Source organism: Pleurodeles waltl, chromosome 9 (assembly GCF_031143425.1).
Source record: "Pleurodeles waltl isolate 20211129_DDA chromosome 9, aPleWal1.hap1.20221129, whole genome shotgun sequence".
Lineage (NCBI taxonomy): Eukaryota > Metazoa > Chordata > Amphibia > Caudata > Salamandridae > Pleurodeles > Pleurodeles waltl.
This window is the reverse complement of record NC_090448.1, coordinates 178549145-178569080: the sequence shown is the minus strand read 5'-3', so window position 1 is coordinate 178569080 and position 19936 is coordinate 178549145. Positions and strand designations below refer to the sequence as shown.

The window sequence follows — 19936 nt, the reverse complement described above, 5'->3', positions numbered from 1 at the left end:
ACTTGTTGTACTTTACTCCTGCTTTTCTGGGCTCTGGCGTGGGGTACTTTACTTACCTTTGGTGTCTTCTTACATTCCCAGTGCCTCTCTACACACTACTCTTGCCTAGGTGGGAAACCGACATTCGCATTCCAATATTTTAGTATATGGTTTGTGTTCTCCCAGGCTCATTGTAATCTATGGTTATTTTCACTATTTGCACTATTTTATGACTGTTTACTTACCTGATTTTGGTTACTAGTGTATATTTTATTTGTAATACTTACCTCCTAAGGTAGTATAGCCTCTAAGATATTTTTGGGCTTGTGTCACTAAAATAAAGTACTTTTATTTTTGGTAACACTGAGTATTGTCTTTCTTGTGTGTAAGTACCGTGTGACTACAGTGGTATTGCAAGAGCTTTGCATGTCTCCTAGTTCAGCCTTGGTTGGTCTGTGTACAGCTACTTCTAGACAGCCTGGTTTCTAGACACTGCCTACATTTCACTAATAAGGGCTAACTGGACCTGGTATAAGGTGTAAGTACCTTTGGTACCCACTACAAACCAGACCAACCTCCTACACAGGTGAAGACATTTTCCCAGCATCCATTGACTATAACTAAACGTAGATGCTAGTGATTTCTCAGATGTTCATTCTTAATTCTATTGTGTTGACTGCTTATTGTTGATTGTACTGAAAATTATATTTTCTACTATCTCAACTTCCTCTGAATTGCGGTCCGCCATATCTTCCACTACTCATCAGTTTCTGTAGGAATCAGAACTGAAACCTGGTGATCTATATAAAGAGTGAACCATTAGCTACTAAAGAAGATTAGGCCTCTCAATCTCTGTTGATGGGACTATACTGGTAGTTTGTGCATAAAGCAAAACATTTTTATTGTCTTCACTTCTTTGCCAGTGAGGCCTTTCCTATTACATACTTACATTGTTCATTAACAGCACTGCTTACTCTTTAAGTACTGAGCATCACATGGTACATTGTTCTTATGCAGCACAAGAAATATCCTCATAGTAATAGTTTTCTGATCAGATTGAATTGAATTTCGCTCTGCAGTTTAATTTTTCTTTTACAAGGAAACTCACTCTGACCCAGATCTTAAATTGACATGATTTCTAGGTAAATCACTTAAGAATACTGAATAGATTACTTACCAAGCAGGAATAGGAGTCATTAAGTCTGTGGTCGAGAGTGAGTCGTTGAACCATCTCAAACAGTGAGGCGTGGTCAAAGTTACAGGGATTAGAAGATATAAATTCATCCATTCCATGTTTTTGCGCTCTATCTGCATCTGTTCATTTATACATGCAAAGAAATATATGATTTGTAGACACACATCTGGTTGCAAATAACATTACTGTATAGAGTTGCAAGCTTTAAAGATGCTAACTATTCCTTCTCTCTCATGCTAAATTGTTCTTTACAGCTTAACGCTTGGGCTTATTTGAATCTCTATTAGACAACTTGAATCACATATTACCTTATAAAACAGCCACCTGGCGAACTTTAAACCAATATCTCTGAATGTTAATTAGTACATGTTGTAAATTAAAATGAAATGATGAATCATACATTAGTTAATATCCAGCATTCAAGCCCACAGTATTTATTTTCGAATAGGAAAATTTAGAGTCGCCTATTTTATTGTATTTGTCTGTTAAATAGATTCTGCCATTCTATTAATGTCTAGCTTGTACTTTCAAGGAAGTTTTTCTTAAATTACTTTTATTGTTTTTCACTAGCACATTGCCAGTATTTGACTCCATGTTTACCTTTTTGATTTTTTCTTTTTAAATCAGTTGTTTATTTTACTTTAAATAAATATAGGAATATACAGATATTTCTAAGGAAGCTTTATCTTTGCCCACATACGGCATTCAGAAATCATCAGATAAACTGACAGATCGTCAATTTAGTAAGGCTCTTATCGGGCATTGATTTTCATGTTATTTATAGATTCAATACATTAACAACTTCTACTTTACATAGAATGTAGCAAGAACAGCCCATGGGGGAACATATTTTGGAATAAACATGCATAACACAATCTGTCTAAATTCAGCAAGAAAACACTCAAGAGAGCCTAATCAAGGTGTACAGGGAAAGGAGGAGGGTATGCTTTTTACAAACAGGCAATTTCATGAATGTTCAACAATGTGGGAAATGGTGTGTGAAACTTAACTAGGGTTACATCATTATTTTGAAAGGGCTTTTCTTTGAAGGCCATGCTCTGAAATCAACCAAATAAAAGTGCTACAACAGAAACCTTCACTGAGTGATTTGAAGTGATGGAAGCCAACATACAACATTAAAAATGACCATACATTTTACACTGACCCCTTGATCGGTTTGGCAAAATAAGCCACCCATCACCCGTTACCTTTCCTACTTGAGCAGCATGAGCATAAAACTTTGAATAATCCACAAATACACTCTTATACCAAAAGAAACCAAATTCATGTTCTTCAAAATAGGATATTAAGGGCACTGTATATAATTTCATTTTCAGGATAAAGTTATCTGCAAGGCTCTTTCACATTTCTGAAAAGAAAGAGATCCTTCTTTCCACTTAACCCTTTCCATTATTAGTAATCCTACTGACTCCCAGATGGTATGCAACTAGTGGAATCACGTATGACAATTTACCTATATACGCAGTTGCTGTGAAAAAGCTATTATTACTTGTCATTTTACAGATTAGTCATATTATTTTAATAAACTTTCTCCACGACATCTGCCCCCCTGTTTAATTCACCCACCCATAATCACTTTAGTAGGTACTTATTTATCTCCATGACACAAATCTTTAAAGAACACATCTTCATGACACAGAAGCAGTCCCTCTCACTCTTAGTTTCCCATCCTGTAACCCTCCAGTTGGCAGTGCTGCCTTTTGGCTATATTAACACTATCTATTGCCACATACATGCAAACGTACAGTTGTTTAACATTTCTTACATAGTGTGGTTCTCGTGTGTTAGCCTTTTTCAGTGTTCTGAGCTTCTACAACATATTTTCTTCACTCCACTACCTGAAGAAAGTGACATTTCTATCTCTGTACTATATTTGCCTCATCTAACCAGTTCCTGCCACTCCCCTGTGACATTCACACTTTTTTCCAATAACCTTTCAATTTGAGTGACAGCACTGTGAGACATTTTGGCCCGTATTTATACTTTTTTTTGCGCCGCATTTGCGCCGCTTTTTGACGCAAAACGGCGCAAACCTACAAAATACAATGGTATTTTGCAAGTTTGCGCCGTTTTTGCGTCAAAAAACGACGCAAATGCAGCGCTAAAAAAGTATAAATACGGGCCTTTATTGTTACACCTGCTCACACAACAGTCACAATCCCTGTCCAGATGAACCACAAAAGTCACTAAATTGACCTGTCTTAACCCTCTGCTAGCTTGGCACCAAATCAGTCAGGCTTAACTTAGTGGCTATTTGTAAAGTGTTTAAGCAGCAGACAAAAAGTAATAAAGTGAACACACAGCACAAGAAAAACCCCAAACCCATTTAGAAAATAGACTACATTTTAATGAATGATTTTACACCAAAATGACAAAAATCAAATTAGTGGAACCCTAGTTATGATTTTTTAAATAACCTAACATAACAAATAGTGTCTAAAAGATGAAAGCACATATTATGGAATCTAGTCTTGTATCACCAGGACAAAGTTGAATAATATGGCCCATAGCAATGGAGCACAGGGTGGACCCAAAAAGTGTTTTGGGCCCGGTCTGTGCTTATCTTTGGACTTGGCAGAAATTTGAAGAAAAATGTTCTGAGAAGGTAATGTTCAGTGGGACAAGGATGCAGGCAGTGTCCGAGGAGGGAGCATTATCGTCGGGGAGCCGCTAGATGAAGTGGCAGTGAAGATTTCTTTATTCAGAGTAAGGGCCTGATTTAGAATTTGGTGGAGGGGTTACTCTGACACAAATGTAACAGATATCCCATCTGCTGTATTACACGTTCCACAGGCAATAATTAAATTGTAATATGACAGGATATCCGTCACATTTATGACAGAATAACACCCCTGCCAAACTGTTAATGAGGCCCTTAATCACTTTTTTGGAAGCAAAAATCTTCAGTTGGATGAGACTGGAGGTAATAGTTGACAAGAGTTCCACGAGGCGAGATTCCCCTTGGTGAAAGAAACCTGAAAAGGATTTGGTGCTGCAGAGAGGAATATAGTGGGAGCTGCCAGGCTGACCGGCAATGCATCTTGGGTGGACAGATAAGCAGGTTGGTGCCAGTCTCCTCTCTGTTCTCAGAGCAGTTTTTAACCCAAAAATATTTTAAGTCCCAAGTTTTGAATTTTGGCTCCATGGGCACCTTTAGCACCACTACTAAGTGGGCAGGACCAGAAGGGCACCAATTGGGGGATCAGGAGTAACTCTGGTTGGGTCCTTTGAAGTTCTGATCAGGAGGCCAGCCAAGTAGTCCCTGGAGTCATTTTGGTAGTCCTGGCATCAGCAGACGAACAGGAAGGCATGCCTCTGTGGGTTCAAGGCAGACTTCAGGCAGCAAAGCAGTCCTTCCAGGTCAGACAGCTGTCTTCTGAAGTAAACAGCAGGTCACAGCATCAGGCTGTCATCTGACAGCCTCTCCACAGGTCCAGAAAGTTAAATAAAGAGTAGGCCTGGGAGTCCTTTTCTATACCTGATCCCCCTGTGAAGTAGGAGCAGTCTCAAGAGAATTCCCTTTGCAAAGTTTAAAATGTCCTTCCTCTCCAGCCCTTGCTCCAAGCTGGCTGCATGAACAATACAGTGGTGACAGTCTTTTGTCTTAAGGCAAGGCTCAGCCTATTCTGTTGCTGGTGGGAACGTGCTAAGCTCTGCTTCCCCCATTCTGCCAGTTGACACCAGGCTTTGCATTTCAGCCCACAGTCTGATCAGAACCGCTGCTGTGCAATGCATCCTCATTGCAGGGATTCGCATTTCAAGCCCCTCATCAATGGCATCCTCAGCAACTACACAGGACTCTGCATCCCAGCTTTGCAGTTCCTTTGGAACTGCCAGTGCAAGATGCATCTTTGATGCAGGACTTCGTATCGCAAGCTCCTCGTCAACAGCATCACACCCTTGAAGCTCCTCAGAACCACTGTTGTGTGATGGATCTTCGACACAGGATCTCACAATGCTCTGCAACCAGGATTTGCAGCAACAACTCTGTTCAGAGATCTAACCTGGTACTGCTATTCATCCCATGTTTGATCGCAGTTGGCCTGAACTTGTGACTTTGTCCGGTCTGGCGTGAACAGATATCACAATTGACTCTTGGTTCTTCTAGACACCATTTTTGCTTAAAAGCTTAAAATTGCATTTTTTCAGTGCAACTTAAGGTGTTTTTGATGTTTTGGTCTCAGATAATTTATTAAACTGTACTCTATTTCCTAAATTGTGTCGCATTTTTCTGGTGTTCTGAGGGCCAAGTCCAACAAACATCATGACAGAATCTTTCTAATTGAGGACACAATCAATCAGACCAGGTGTTTCAAAGTGGTATGTCCTACCTTATTCTGCCCATAAATAACTAGTACATTTCACATCATTCTATTTAATCTTCTGTGGATAGGTGTAGAGTAATCAATGCTTTCAAAATAATTTAGTACAGCAGAAATATACTGTAAAGACATTCTATTTCTCGTTGTTTAGGGTCAATTTCCAGATTTAATGCAGCTGTCCATTTTTCACAGTTCAGTGCACTATATTGGAAGGAACCCTTATTAGCAATTTAAAATATCTTGGATATCAGGCTGTGGAGATGCAAGCATATGGTCTTCCCTAATGAGGTTGGTAAGTGTATTGCAAACTTCTACTGCAATACTGGCACAGCTGCATACATGCGTTGAGACAGATCCTGGCAGGAATTCCTAATACACTGAATATTAACAAACAGTGTAATCAATTCATGAATTCCAATAAATGCTCTACATCATAAGCTTTACAAATAGCAGATCCTGGTAGAGTGAGACTTTGAGAGTACTTTTTTCTTGTGTCACCTAACACCAGTATTGGAAACATGGTTAAAGGAAACTAATTTACACAGGCTACTTAGTTAAATGCTTGCAATACAACACGTAAAGGTTCTCTGAGGTAATCTGGTCTATTAAGCAGACAAACTCACTTGCAAGTTTTGCCAGAAGAATGACTCCCACATTGATGCCTACATTTTAGATTCAATTTTATTGGGAAACTTCTAACAAGTGGCATTCTGCTAAGGAATTTCCCATGCAATTATTCATATACTTTTCCAGGCATTGTGAATTACATGGATCAAAGCATTTTACTAAAATTAAGCTGCTTTGTCTAGAGTCAGTGATGGCTAAGTTATTTTCAGAAATTGGACCGCCGGCATGGAATTCCTTTAAATCCAATAGCAGCAGTGCATCTAAACTTCAATTACATGATAGAAACAACTTAATATTATTATTATTATTATTATTATTATTATTATTATTATCATTATTATTATTATTATTATTATTATTATTATTGTTGTTGTTATTACTACTACTACCAGAAGTATTAGTAAGAGAAGTATGACTAGCATTAGTATTATTGTTGTTTTAATAACATTATAGTGCCAATGCTAAAGTCTTACAACAGTACCTTTCTTATAACATGTTCACCTGTAGAACTAGTATTATATCCTGAATCTCCTGAAAATGTGATAGTGGAGCCTAGCATTAAATATATGCTACAGTTTTAATGACAATCAGTGCTTGACGGCAGAGCCCAGGTTAATGTATCACCAGTTTCAAACAATGACTTTGGCACTATAGCTTGTGTACAGGTTCCTCTATTGACCCAATAATAGGTTTTTAGTGTGTAATTATGTTTTTATCAGATTTACAAAACTGTGAACATAGCTATGAAGCAATGCAATACATTAGAGGGAAGCAGGTTTACAATGAAAAAAGGTCCACAAGGGAAGGAAGTTTAGGAAGAGGGTGATGAAATAAGGGACTGGGATCAGACCCACCAGCTTAAAATGATAATGCCTATTTATATTAGACAGGGCTACCTACCACATGATTGTCAGCAAACTTCATACATTGGATTAAAACCTGAACATTCATATTGGAAAAATTTCTCTTTAATACAAAAATGCTGACATCTCAGTTCGAGTTCCATTATAATTATTAATTATAAATAATTTCCAGTCTGATACAAGCCTGTTTGCTCCTGTGTGGCACTGCCTAGTTGTTTATGTTGTGCACACCTCAGTTAATTTTCTTCAGACTATCAAATCATTGGTTAGAAACAAACCTTTCTTCACAGTTTTCTCCTACAGCTCTGGCTACATGCATCAAATTGTCATTAAGTCTGTGTCTGACCAGTTAATAGGAGGAAACTATAACTTCCTCTTATTAAATGCTTTTACTTAGAATTTTGCCATTTCCTGTTATGTCATACTGCTTAGTTACTAGTCAAACTGATCCAATAATGTGTTCTTCCATTTAGGTGTTTTATTCACGTAAGTAATTCTGGTGACACCTTGGACACTAAGGGCCTCATTACGACTTCAGTGGTCTTTTTGGAAGACCGCAGGAGCCGCTGCAGGCAACAGAACACCACGTCTGTTGCCCGCCATATTATGAGTCTTCTGGATGGAAGTCCTACTCCGAAGAGGTGGTTGCAATTCCACGGCAGCAAGACTGTGCCCACAGTACTACCAGCCATAATACGGCTTGGTGGAGTCCTGCTGGTGTGGTGGTGCTGGCGGGTCAAGACCGTCAGCACCCATCCCCTCTTGGACGACGTCCTCAACGGAAAAGGTAAGTGGTCGTCTGAAAGGGAGGGGCGTCTGTGTGTGTGGGTGCATGTGCGTGTGTATGCAGAGGGGGTGGTGAATGCGTGTGTGTATGTGATTGAATGTGAATGTTAGTGTGCATGTATGTGTGAGTGAATGGGGGGGTGTCTGCATGTCTGCAAGTGACTGGGGGTGTGTGTCTGCATGTATAGGAGTGAATGGGGGTGTATGCCTGCATGTATGCGAGTGAATGGGGGTGTCTGTGTGGACGAATGCTTATGCTGAGGGGTGTGTATGTGAATGCATGCACGCATGAAAGGGTGTGGGGTGTTGGTAAGTGTGTGGATGGGTGGGGGGTGCATGTGTGTGGACGTGTGGGGGTGTGTGTGCCGGTGACAGGAATGGGGATTCCATTCACCAACAGCATGAACACCAGGTTTTTTGTGGTGGGGTGATCGCCACAGAAAGTCTAGCAGTGTTTAGTCTTGTAATCTGGCCAGCAGGCTGAGGCCTGTTGCCGGGTTCGAGTTGCACACAGCCAGCCATGTCAGTGTGTCCACACTAGCGGCCCAGGCGGCCTTGAGGAGGTTTGGCATCTACCAAGCCCCACAACTCGTGAAGTAGCGGTCTTTACCACCAGGTACGCTGTGATAAAACCGTCACGGCGAGGCTGGTGGTCTGGTGACCGCCAGCCTCGTAATGAGGGCCTATATATGGCTGCAATAATTTGACAACCTAAACAAATTGGAAACTTGTATAAGCAAGCTGAAAGTGTCAATAACTTTGACTGCGTTTATAAATAATTATACAGATATGTACTGTAGTGTATAGTACTGTATTGTAATATTTGTAAAGCGCTTTCTACCCCTAAGTGAGGTGCTGAATATTTTTTGTTCACACAGGTAACACGCTACTCCAAGTGGACATGTGTTTAAAAAAGTGTTTCCTTTAATTTGAGCCTGTATGTGAAGTCTTTCATGTCATGTTATGCAATGCAGTGCTCAGTGGTGTGATTGATGAGGAAGTGTGAAAGATAGTTACATATGTTTAAAATATGGTTACAAGCTTGGATTAAAAATCCATGCAGATAGACATTGTTATGTTACAGTCCTCCTATATATGATCATGGTGACAAGATGTCAATAGACATGTTTTGCCAAGACAGATTGATTATTGTCATACTTTTTGTCATTAGAGCATGCCAATACTCACAATATGTTAGTATTTGGAATCTGCAGTGTGGACTATGTAGAGTCTGCTGTTGAACACCAAAGAGTTATTTAAGTGTGCTGATATAGTCTGTACTTGTGCAATTGAGTTGCCATCACGGTTTTGAAGGTCCTTTCATACTATACATGTATGTCCAATGGGTGATGATGAATTAGGAAATGTACAGGTGTTTTATATGATATAGTAACATGCTGCAGCATTTTGGATTCATTGGACCTTGCATTTTATGAAGCAGCGTGTAGAGAGATATAGGCAACTGGCATAGTCAAGCTTGGTGATTATTAGAGTGAGGATAGTTTTCAGTTTTGGTAGAGATCTGAGCTATGGAAAGATGCAGTACATCATTTTCATTGTAGAAAAGCTGCTCCTTGTGACCTCATTGGCATGTGGTATCATGGACATATCAGAGTCCATGGTTACTCCCGTGTTTCTCACTTCTCTTAACACAGCTGACAGGGCATGAAATTCTTTCAGTCTTATGTCAATTGACTGTAGTTTGTGCCATTTTCCACAGATCATAATGTTGAGTGTTGGGTAGCTAATCATAAGCCATCTATATAAAGCATGAAAGAAATCTTAACTTGTATGTCTTCTGGGCCATCCATTCTTAGAATGATTTGTGCATGATCAGCATAGTTGAATCATGTAATCATCAAGTCCAGTGAGAGGATTAGACAGATGTTGAATTGAAGAGGAGAGATTACTGACCACTAAGGGAAACCACAATGTTGACTATGAGGGGTGGCTTTTAAAGGTGGTATGAAAATCATACTTTGTCTATCTTTGAGGTATGATGCAATTCATTTTAGGGAATTTTCCTATATTGCAAGATGACTAAGTTGCTGTTTAAAATACAGACTTCCATTCAGAACCACTATGGCTAACAACGAAAAACTACAATGCACTGGAAATAATGGTATCAGATCATTTTTAAATCTATGATTCTTTTAAATAAATTGTGCCTGCAGATGAGTCTTTGTCCGGTGTTGCAGATACCTGTTATTGATAAATTTCAGGGTATTTATTTCTATTTCATTTACAAGGACATTCAATTTAGGATGTTTCAATTAGTTATTGGATTATTATAATATATGTATATATTTTTTGAAAAGTCACTGACCTTTGAATCATTTTTTAAATAGATCATTGATCATTATTTAAGTCTATCATTCAAAATCTTTGAGCCCATGGACAACTTACTGGTACCAATTGTTTTGGGGGGAATGAGGTAATTTTCCATGGCATGTCATATTCTTAATGAAATTCAAACATTGGAATGCTGTCCACAGATGACTCCAGCCAAAATGTATCAGCACAGTGCTCACATAATTATAGCCGGCATTCAAAATCTCCAACATTCTATAAGGATCAGCTTTTGGCATAGGCTAGCTGGGTTAAGGCCCATGGTGCCACCTTCAAAGGTGCTCACGAAGCTCTTTATCTGCATTAAGGCCCTGCGTACAGCAACTTCCCTAGTGTACATTGGCTGCAGCGCTTTAGTTTAAAACTGTTCTAATTATTTTTCGCATGTCACAATTGCTGTATTTAACACCCTGCCTGCCCATTTCTGTGCCCTCCCACCTACCTTTCACTCCCTGCCGCCATACACCAACCCCCCCATCCCAAAAATCAATTTGGCAACAGTTTGACAGAATGAAGCAGCTGGTGAATCAGATGAGAAGGGGGTTTAAGTTCAGAGACAAGTCGCTATTCTGTTGTAGCCAGTTCGGACCTGACATGTTAAAAGCAGCCCCCTGCTGCCCAGGTTTTCATCAACAGCAGCGAGGGTGGCACGGTTATTTACACCCACAGTGCACTCAGAGCAAGGGCCAGGTCTGCATTCCATCCACCAGACACATTTTGGCAGATTGTAGATCTAATGCACAAGATTCTAGGAAGCAACTCATGCTAACCATTCAAATTTTATTTTCAGTTCTAAACGGGATCCTATGATTTGTCCAACAATATGCTAACATCAATTTTGGTGGTACTAAAAATTATGACAGGCCATTCCTTTGATCATTTTCTTTATTTTAAATTCTGTAATTTCACTTCTAATTCAAGCTTGTTTCTCAAGCTTCTTCTTATGTTACAACAATGTCTCTTCTCATAATAAAAATATTTGATTCATGTTACTGCTGAAGTGCTTCTTGAACACCTCTGACTTTTCAAGGCTTTGTAATTGTATTGCAATCTTACAGAGAGGTGTATTTTGTCAAAATACAATCCACACTAAAATTGGATCATTCTAATTAGGTTCAGCAGTTACCTTTTAGATGCCTACCTTTTTCACTCTCACTCTTACTAACTAACTATTTGGAGCAAGAATAATGGAATGTTTCTAAGATATATCAAAATGATTAATGCTCTGGAATAAATATGATTGTATTTTCTTAATAGCTCAAGTAATACTGAATGTATGTACATCAAAAACAAAACTAAGCTATCCTGGCTCAAAGTTGAATGTAGCTATGTTCAATTAGTTCTTTCTGTTGTGGACAGCAAAAACAAACATGAGGACTTTATAAACACCACAACAAAAGCAATTTTCCATTATTAGATTTGAGCAAGTTTGCTGATCTATCAAGATGTGAAACAGACATTTATAGCTAAGAAAAGGTTGGTGGAGAACAAGTGCAGGGGATCATCCTGCCCAGCACCATTGAAATGCACACTGTCTGCTGTGCCGACAGTGCGCATTTCTAGGCTGTTGGTGCCCCCTGCGTGCGGCAGATCTATTAAGAGCTGGTGGCAAAGCTGCCTTGCTTTTCCTACTGGCTTGACCATTAGAAATCTTGGTTTCCACTGGTCAGGCCTGTGGGAACATCACAATGGGGCTGACAGGGAGGCCACTGGCATGACGGCGACCATCCCATCGGAGTTTGGTTGACGGCTGTTTTCATCTGTCAAACTCCTAATCGGCCCCTGAGTGCACATCTATCCACAAGTTGTGGCTGCAATTGAGAAAAAATATTAACATGGGGATTTTGTGGGTACAACACCAAAAAAGTATTTGGTGAAGAAAACTGTTAACACAAACCAATTATGTGTTACATTTAGTGTGAAGAATCAACGCTAAACAGGTTGAGTAAGTATCAAGTATTGGGTGAAGTCATTCGAAGGGTTTTTACAAAACAAAAATAGGATAGGTATTTTCTGGATAGCTCTGAAAAAATAACCGCAGAGGAGTTACCGCTCCTCTGTAAAACTCACCCAAAAACATATACACAAACACACACTCACACTGCAAATATAGATATATTTAAAAATGTGTGTGCTTGTTATAGTGTGTGCAAGAGTGCATGTGAAAAGGTATGTGTATTCATAGCTTGCATCTAAAATATATGAATGGATAATGAACATACACAGAAAGAGGCAGACATATAAAACTCTTGGTCATTTGCTTATTCAACAGGTCAATCTATGTTCTTAGAAAAATCACATTGCCACAGTTCCCTACATGCGACATTAAATACAGCTGATGCCAGGCTGTGGCTTGGTCAGACACAGTGTTGTAGTTCCTGAGGACAAAGACTTTCAGGGCTCTAAACAGACAGTGAAATACACTGCTGAATTTTAGGATTTTAATGTCTATTTAATGTTAATAACTATTATTATATCAAAAGGGCATATTATTTCTTTAAATATTAGAAAAATCGGTTTCAATAAATCTATGTAGCGATTTGCTGTGCTATGCCCACAGATCTCTTCACTATCTGACAAGTATATTGTTAAGCCTGATACATAGTAATCATTTTCTGGTATGATTTTTAATACATATAAGGCTAAGCAGATATCAGACAAGTACATTATTAACCCAGCCCAATCATAACTTAAAATAGTTTGCTTTTCTACCATGACTTGCATCTGTTATCCTCATTTAACCACATTGCCCATGTATTGTACAATACAGGTATATAAGTATATGTGTTGCATTAATGAGCATGTAACTTCACAAAGGTCCAGTTCTATCGATGTGCTGAAGGGTTTGCATGGTGATGTCCACATCTTAACATCTCTTTTATTTGTCAGTGTCATTGCCTTTTCACATTCTTATTCATGAGGGAATTCACTCACAGATTAATTTCTTTGCATGTGAGAAAAGAAATTCAAGTTCATGAAAAATTACTGTTACAGATCTAACTTCTAATGCTTCGAAGAGAACTTTGATCCTGTTTTTAGGTGTCCTGGAATTTCAATAACAGCAATACAAATTGTGGTATTAGCACATTTTAGGTCTGCATTCCACATTTTCCTCCTCAGTTAAGAGGGTATCATATGGTATCGGGGTTTATGAACATAACAATGTAAGGTTTCTCTATCTCAATTTGTTTACCCCCTCTTAAATCTCACTGGATTTTCCTGGTAAACTCTGTCTGAGGAAGTGATACGTTTGCATATGTTGAAATGTTGAATCAGATACAAAAAAGAGTTGTTACCTATTGTGACATTACTAAATTACAGAATGAGGGAGGCAATTAATAATATGAAGAAGGGTAGCTATCGGGCACTGGAATTACCATCCCATATGTAAGACAGTAGAGGGTAGACTTACAGAACAGTCTGAAGAAATTGATTCCCAGAGATATCTTTGGACCACTTATAGCTAGGAGTGCTCTGCAAGTTTCCAGGATGATGTGGAACCTGGAGATTGATCGCAGGCAGTGAAACCTGCCTTAGGGCCTTGGGGAGCTGCTGTTGACTGATCAAGCAGCTTATTGAGTTTCTCCTTCAGAGAAGCCCAAACAAGATCCAGAAAATGTAGTGTGTCAGGGAAAAGTCTTCAGCCACAGTTAACCTTGGCTCTGAAGGCTAGAATGTGTAGGGCAGTGTAACTATGGATATAACCAATATCAACCTACACTAAAATCCAATTCCAAGCACATATTGTGCCCACAACCAACGCTAACAATAAAATTATGTTTGAAGTGAGTACTGCACCAACTACAAAGCACAGGTAGAATCTTGGAAGAAAATGTGCACAGTTGTTCAGCAACTACACACTGGATACATAAGAATTGTCCTAGCATCCTGTTTTCTCTCTTTCAAAAGTGACATAGTTTTACATGTGGTTCAAAGGAAGATCTGTCAGACAGGATTTGTCATTGTGGTGCTGACAGGATGGCAGATCCAACGTTTCTGCAAGCTCAAAGGAGTAATCCCTGCCAATTAAGGTTGACCTGTCAATTACAGTGACCTATTATGTAGTTCCTTGGTGAAATTTGACAAATCAATTACACCACATTCAGGCCATTTACAGGATGAATGTAACTGAAGAGTTAATACAAATTTGCTTCCAGGAACTCCAGGTTGGGAAAAGGCATATTTTTTAAAGTTTCCTTAATATTTCTTAAAAATCCTATCCATGACATACACTATTAGTATTTTATTCTGGACTCTGATTTCCTACATAGAACAACTTGGCCTGTCACAGTGGCATATCCTTTAAGCCTCACCACTGTAGGAATATGTTAATATTAACTTTCTACATGTCTCATTTTTAAATATCATGCATCCTACCTTGTGGACTACAAGGCCTCCATGTTTGGGACTCACTAATATGTAAATAGAGTGGTTACCTGTCAAAAGAGTTATTTTAACAGATCATTTTGCAGGTTTACAAATAGCAGTCAGTATCCAATGGTAGGCATGAAAACATGTTTTCCTTTGTCACACTAGTGGGCAGCCCAATAAGTGCTGCAGTCCATAGGTGACATTTAACTTTCAATGCCATGGGCATATCTCTGAACCAAATACTATGCCTTATAGGAAGCCTAAGGATGCCAGTTACCCACATTTTCCAAACTTTCGCAGTCAGAACATAAGCACTGGGACATGGTTAACAGTATCCCAGTGCCAGAGTCAAAAACCCAGCTCAGAATAAAATGGAGGTGAATAGCAATTTCTGTTAGTAAGTTCGGAGTCTCTAGCCCACATCACCTCCCTTTGTAAGACTTGAACTGTTCTGCCTCGCTACCCCAAGTGTAAAGTGTTAAAAAGCATATTTGGGTCCCAGTTTGGGGTCTGCAGGATGTGCGTTTTGGAGATCAGAAATCCAATTCAACGGTGAGGTAGGACTTTTAATAAATGTTAAGGAAATGTAACTTTAAAAAATATGCCTTTTCCCAACCTTGGAGATCAGAGGCAAATTACCCTTGTTGTTATAATTAGGACTCAGTACCTTCTGACTGGCCTGGGACTTTCAACCTAGATTTCTCACATGTACATTTTGTGATGAAAACCGTGTGCTCCATCAATAGATAAAAGAAGGAATCTGCACCATCTCAATGCACTGTTGTGTATTTCATTAGTATGGCTTCATAGAGAATGTGGCACAAATATTACAAAGTAATATTTGTGAATTCACTGGTAATCCTAAAATTATAACTCACATGCCCACATGAAGAAAAATGTATGTGCCTGTGTACGTTTGTCTGAGTCTATGTGTCAGCATGTGTATATGTGAGAGAGAAACAGAGAGCAAGAGGGAGAATATGCTGTCTTCACAGATAGGATTCTCTGCAAACTTGGAAGCTTTATCAAAACTGTGAAATTTCATCTCTCTGAGCCTAATGTACTAAAAGTCTGTTTTCCAAAAGTTGTCCCAAATTGCACACAACTTTTCATGAACTGACTCTGATTTGATAAAGCGGCATATGCAATAATAATTTGCATCACAAAATTGCAAGTTTCAGAGGAAGCAGAGAATGAGTTGCCTAATGAATATTAATTAGGCAGGTCGCCATATTTACCCCTCTGTGATTGGCTACAAATTCAGAGATGGTGACCTGCAAGGGACAATAGTTCAGTATCCCTCTTTTGAATTCCCAAGTGGAAAACATTTTTCCTTAACCCATGCTGCTTTAAATTCATAAAATGTTTCTATTTGGAAAACATCAGGGGAGAAGACAGTGGTGCCCTGGACCACTTCCTACTCCCCCTGAGACAGCAACAAAGTTTCCAACACAATCTCCAAACGGGAAGAGGTCTTAAGGGGATCACGTCCTATGTGGAAATCAGTTACCACCTCTTTTGAAGTGTTGGCAACTTTTCAATAGTTTGAAACTGAAGCTGCAAATCACTAATATCACATGCTGATTCACAATTTAGAAGGGATGTCTCTTTTAAGCTCCTTTCAAACTGCAATACGGGATGGGTAGCAAAGTCCATTTAATGAGTCAGAAACATTCTTCTGACTCTTACTATAGATTTTGTGCAGTAGAAAAGGGAATTTTGCAGTTGCAAATCCAACGATTCTGCGTATTACATGTTTGTAATAGAAAAATTATTTCTTATATTTGGCCCTTAATACAGTATATACGATCTAAAATTATAAATAGTAAAGACATTCATTATTCTACAAATGTAAATATTTGGGCTCTTGTGGTTTCCGAACTTAAGCAAAAACACAAAGAGGAGAAGAAGCAATGCATTGCCAGTCAACATCTGCTGAACAACCTCAGACTTTTAAAAATGAAAAAAATATCACATGTTTAATATAATTGAAAATTAGCTCTTTTGACAGAACTTGCACTGGTAATGTTTGGTTTGATGTATTGGCTATTAGCTTTGCAACTCATCTTCTAAATGGTTTCTTTATTGGAGGATATATTGTTGTAGGATTGGTACTATGGAAAGTGTTCCACTCACTTCATTTTTCACTCAGTGAAGGCTTATATTTCCACAGTGTAAAACACTACTAATTTTTAAAGCTCAAAGGATTTTAAGTAATGCTGCTTAGAAATACTGATCAATTGGATGAATGCATGAAAATTAATTATAGTGACTTAACTGAGACCAAACATAATGACGATTAGGAGGGCTTAAAAAAGTATTCAAATTTCATTTCTGTTAATTACTTGCACATTTTCTTGTTTTCCTTGCCACTCTTAGAGCATATTTTGCTGTTTATATGTGCCCAAATTCAGTAACATTTTTAAACTACAGATATAGTTAACGAACCAGCTTATACAATCCAAAGTCACTGAAAAAAAGCTTATGTCTTTCCTCCTATAATGATTTTATCAACCAGACTTTTAAGTGGTGTGTTGTTTAGAGAATTTACTGGAGTGTTCATGTGCCCTCATCATTGGATACAAAAGATGTCTGTTCTCAACCACACTACAAGATAAATCAGTTATTCTTGTGAATTCCAAATGCATTCATTTATTAAACTGGAGACTTTGTTTCTGAACTTACTGATATAGGTATTCAAATCAAATCAATGATTTGATTATGCAGACACTTGTTTATGTTCAGGAAGGCAATTAAAATCTAACCATTTTAAAGTAAACTATAGGGCATTCTTACTAACATGCTGAAACAGAGAATGTTTGTCTGTGGTATATCCACTACAAGAATGAAGATCTTATTTGGTAAGTAATAAACAATCCCTTGCACCTACTTTCATTAATCAATATCCAGAAAATTAGGGCTGTCTGGACATACATGCAGAGAAGGTTACTAGTGGAGAAGATTTGGTACATCTGAGGGGTTCCTATAAATGGGATCTGTGTTTTATTCTCACTTGATCACTGTGACCAGCAGTCCAAAGCTCACAAAGTCCAAAGGATTATCATTGCACCCCCTTCCTAGTGCCAGATGAGCATTAATCTGCGCAGAAATGGATCCTTTTGGACTTTTTAGTATAACATTTACAATAAGGTACATTTTACTGGGTTCAGTTGTACAGAGCATGATTTAATTTACCAGAGCTCTAAAAATATTAATTAATTTTCTTATGTAGTATAGAAATTATCACAATTTGTAATTGATGATAGATCTGTAGTTAATAGTTTTTTTATGAGTGTGTTGCTACTTCTAATATAATTAGAAATCATATTTTTGTTAACATTACCAACCATTGCTAAATAATTTTTTTTTTTCATTTTGGGATAAAATGTGGGCCTAAATGTGGGCCAAAGAAACATAATATTTCATTATTTCTCTCATTTTAATACCAACAAAACATGAACTGAAGTAATTTATTTGATTCTGATGTACCTAAATATACATAACTATATCCCATCTACTTTGTAGGAATGATGGATTATAATTAAACATGTTTCATGTTTTAAAACATCTTGCAAGACATGATATTATAGAATATTGGTACTTGCACTCCATAAAAAATGTTCTGGTTCTCAAACAGAAAAGAATTTCATGAATGTTTTGAAGGAGGTTATAAACTGTACACAGATTTAATGCCACATGCTTCTTGTGTACAGAAAAGTGATTTAAGGCAAATTTGAGTTCATGCAGATTATGCAAAAGTGAAAGTCATATCCTTAAGCTGCATTCCTGAAATGTAGCATCTGAAAACTCACACACAAGAAGACATAGCAATGGACTCATGATATAGATACTTAGAATCCTTAGAAAAAACATTATTCTTCTGACAAATATAAGAGGATAGCAATGCTTCATAAAGCAAATGTATGTAATGCTGTTAGACCAGTATTAATTCATTATGTTTGATTATCAGTATATTCTAAAATTTGGCAACGGGTTACTACAGCAGTTTTAGTCCGGATCCTACTTAAACTTTCTTCCTTCCCCCAACTCTAGATATCTGCATAATGTGGTGAGAAAATTATGCCTGCTATCCAAGTGTACACTTATGCAAATAAAAATGGGAAAAAGTAAGTGAAATAATAATGAAGAAACAAAGGAGTATTGTTTCATGGTCAGGAGAGATGTACCACCTACTCCTTCTCATATTGCATTCAAAATACTCCAAATACATATTTGCCAGCTCTCATGACCACTATTTCCAAATCTCTTAAGTAAAGAAAACAACCACTACAGCTTAGAGTAATATATCTTTCAACATCGCCATAACAGTTATCATTTTCATGATCAAACTAAGACGAGCAATTCATATTATAATGAAAACAACATTGTTGTCTGGATATCTGGAAAAAGTGGTCTTATAGGAAACAATTTCCTAGGCTTTTATTTTTGTATACTAAAAGCATTTACTTTATGTAAAGATGTACTGGAAATGTTGATAATTACTAACAGCTGTTAACACTGTTCCTAGAGAAATGCATATATCTTTCTTAAATGGGGACCTTGCTTCACAAAAAAAATGGAAAAGCTACTTTGTAAAGTGCTTGAAACTATGTAAAATCACAATAACCATACTTTACAAGCAGATAATTACCAACAATTACTTTCATCTATGTAAATTATTATATTTCAATTTTCTAGCACTTTAAACATGTCCATAGGTCCTCTATGATCATGTATGGTTTTTATATTTGTATTTTAATCCATGCATTTGCTCTTTTTACCATACAGTTATTTTGCCAAACCACTATCTCTAACTATACACATTTTTAAAGCATCAAAAGGGAGGCAAACATTTGACATAATACACTATACTTATGTTAGAAAAGTAATTAAGAACATGACAACAAAACAACAGATTGCCACAGTGCAAAATGGTTTGATTTCAGGCATTATATTGTCAAACAAGATGTGAATTCTATGGAGTGAGTATATTATTTAAACTGTTATTGAGATGCTTTTAATTATATCTTTAAATGAAAAAAGGGCGTTAATGATTGACTTTACTGAAGAGTATCTGTCAATGCCAATGTGAAAGCCAGGGAGAGAAGGCAATTATGCAAACAACACATGCATCCTAATTTCAGTATGGAATTGAACATTTTAAACCTAAATTTTGAAAAAATAACATGAAGAATTGAACTATGAATCTAAACATGAGACAGATTTGAGAGAAAAAAAGCACATTGCAAATGTCAGATAATCTAGTCTGATTATCTGAGCTGTGCTAGCTACAGGGAAGCACTTACCCTTGAGTCCAGCTAGAAGTTAGCAGGGTAAGAAGGAACAAACCAGAATAACATAAAGACTAGCAACAAGGCTCAGGACAGCAGACAGGAGCTCTAACCTAGCAACTAAAGTACTAG

At 37.7% G+C, this 19936-nt stretch overlaps 1 protein-coding gene across 13 annotated transcripts in view; it reads right to left on the bottom strand.

Annotated features, from left to right (window-relative positions):
• Positions 1-19936, bottom strand: part of CADPS (calcium dependent secretion activator) — a 1450780-nt gene that overhangs the window by 561239 nt on the left and 869605 nt on the right. For all 13 annotated transcript variants that reach the window (XM_069206526.1, XM_069206531.1, XM_069206527.1 and 10 more), the window contains exon 12: positions 1157-1293. In XM_069206526.1, coding sequence (XP_069062627.1) covers positions 1157-1293 — 137 coding nt within the window. The remainder of the gene's footprint in view (positions 1-1156; positions 1294-19936) is intronic.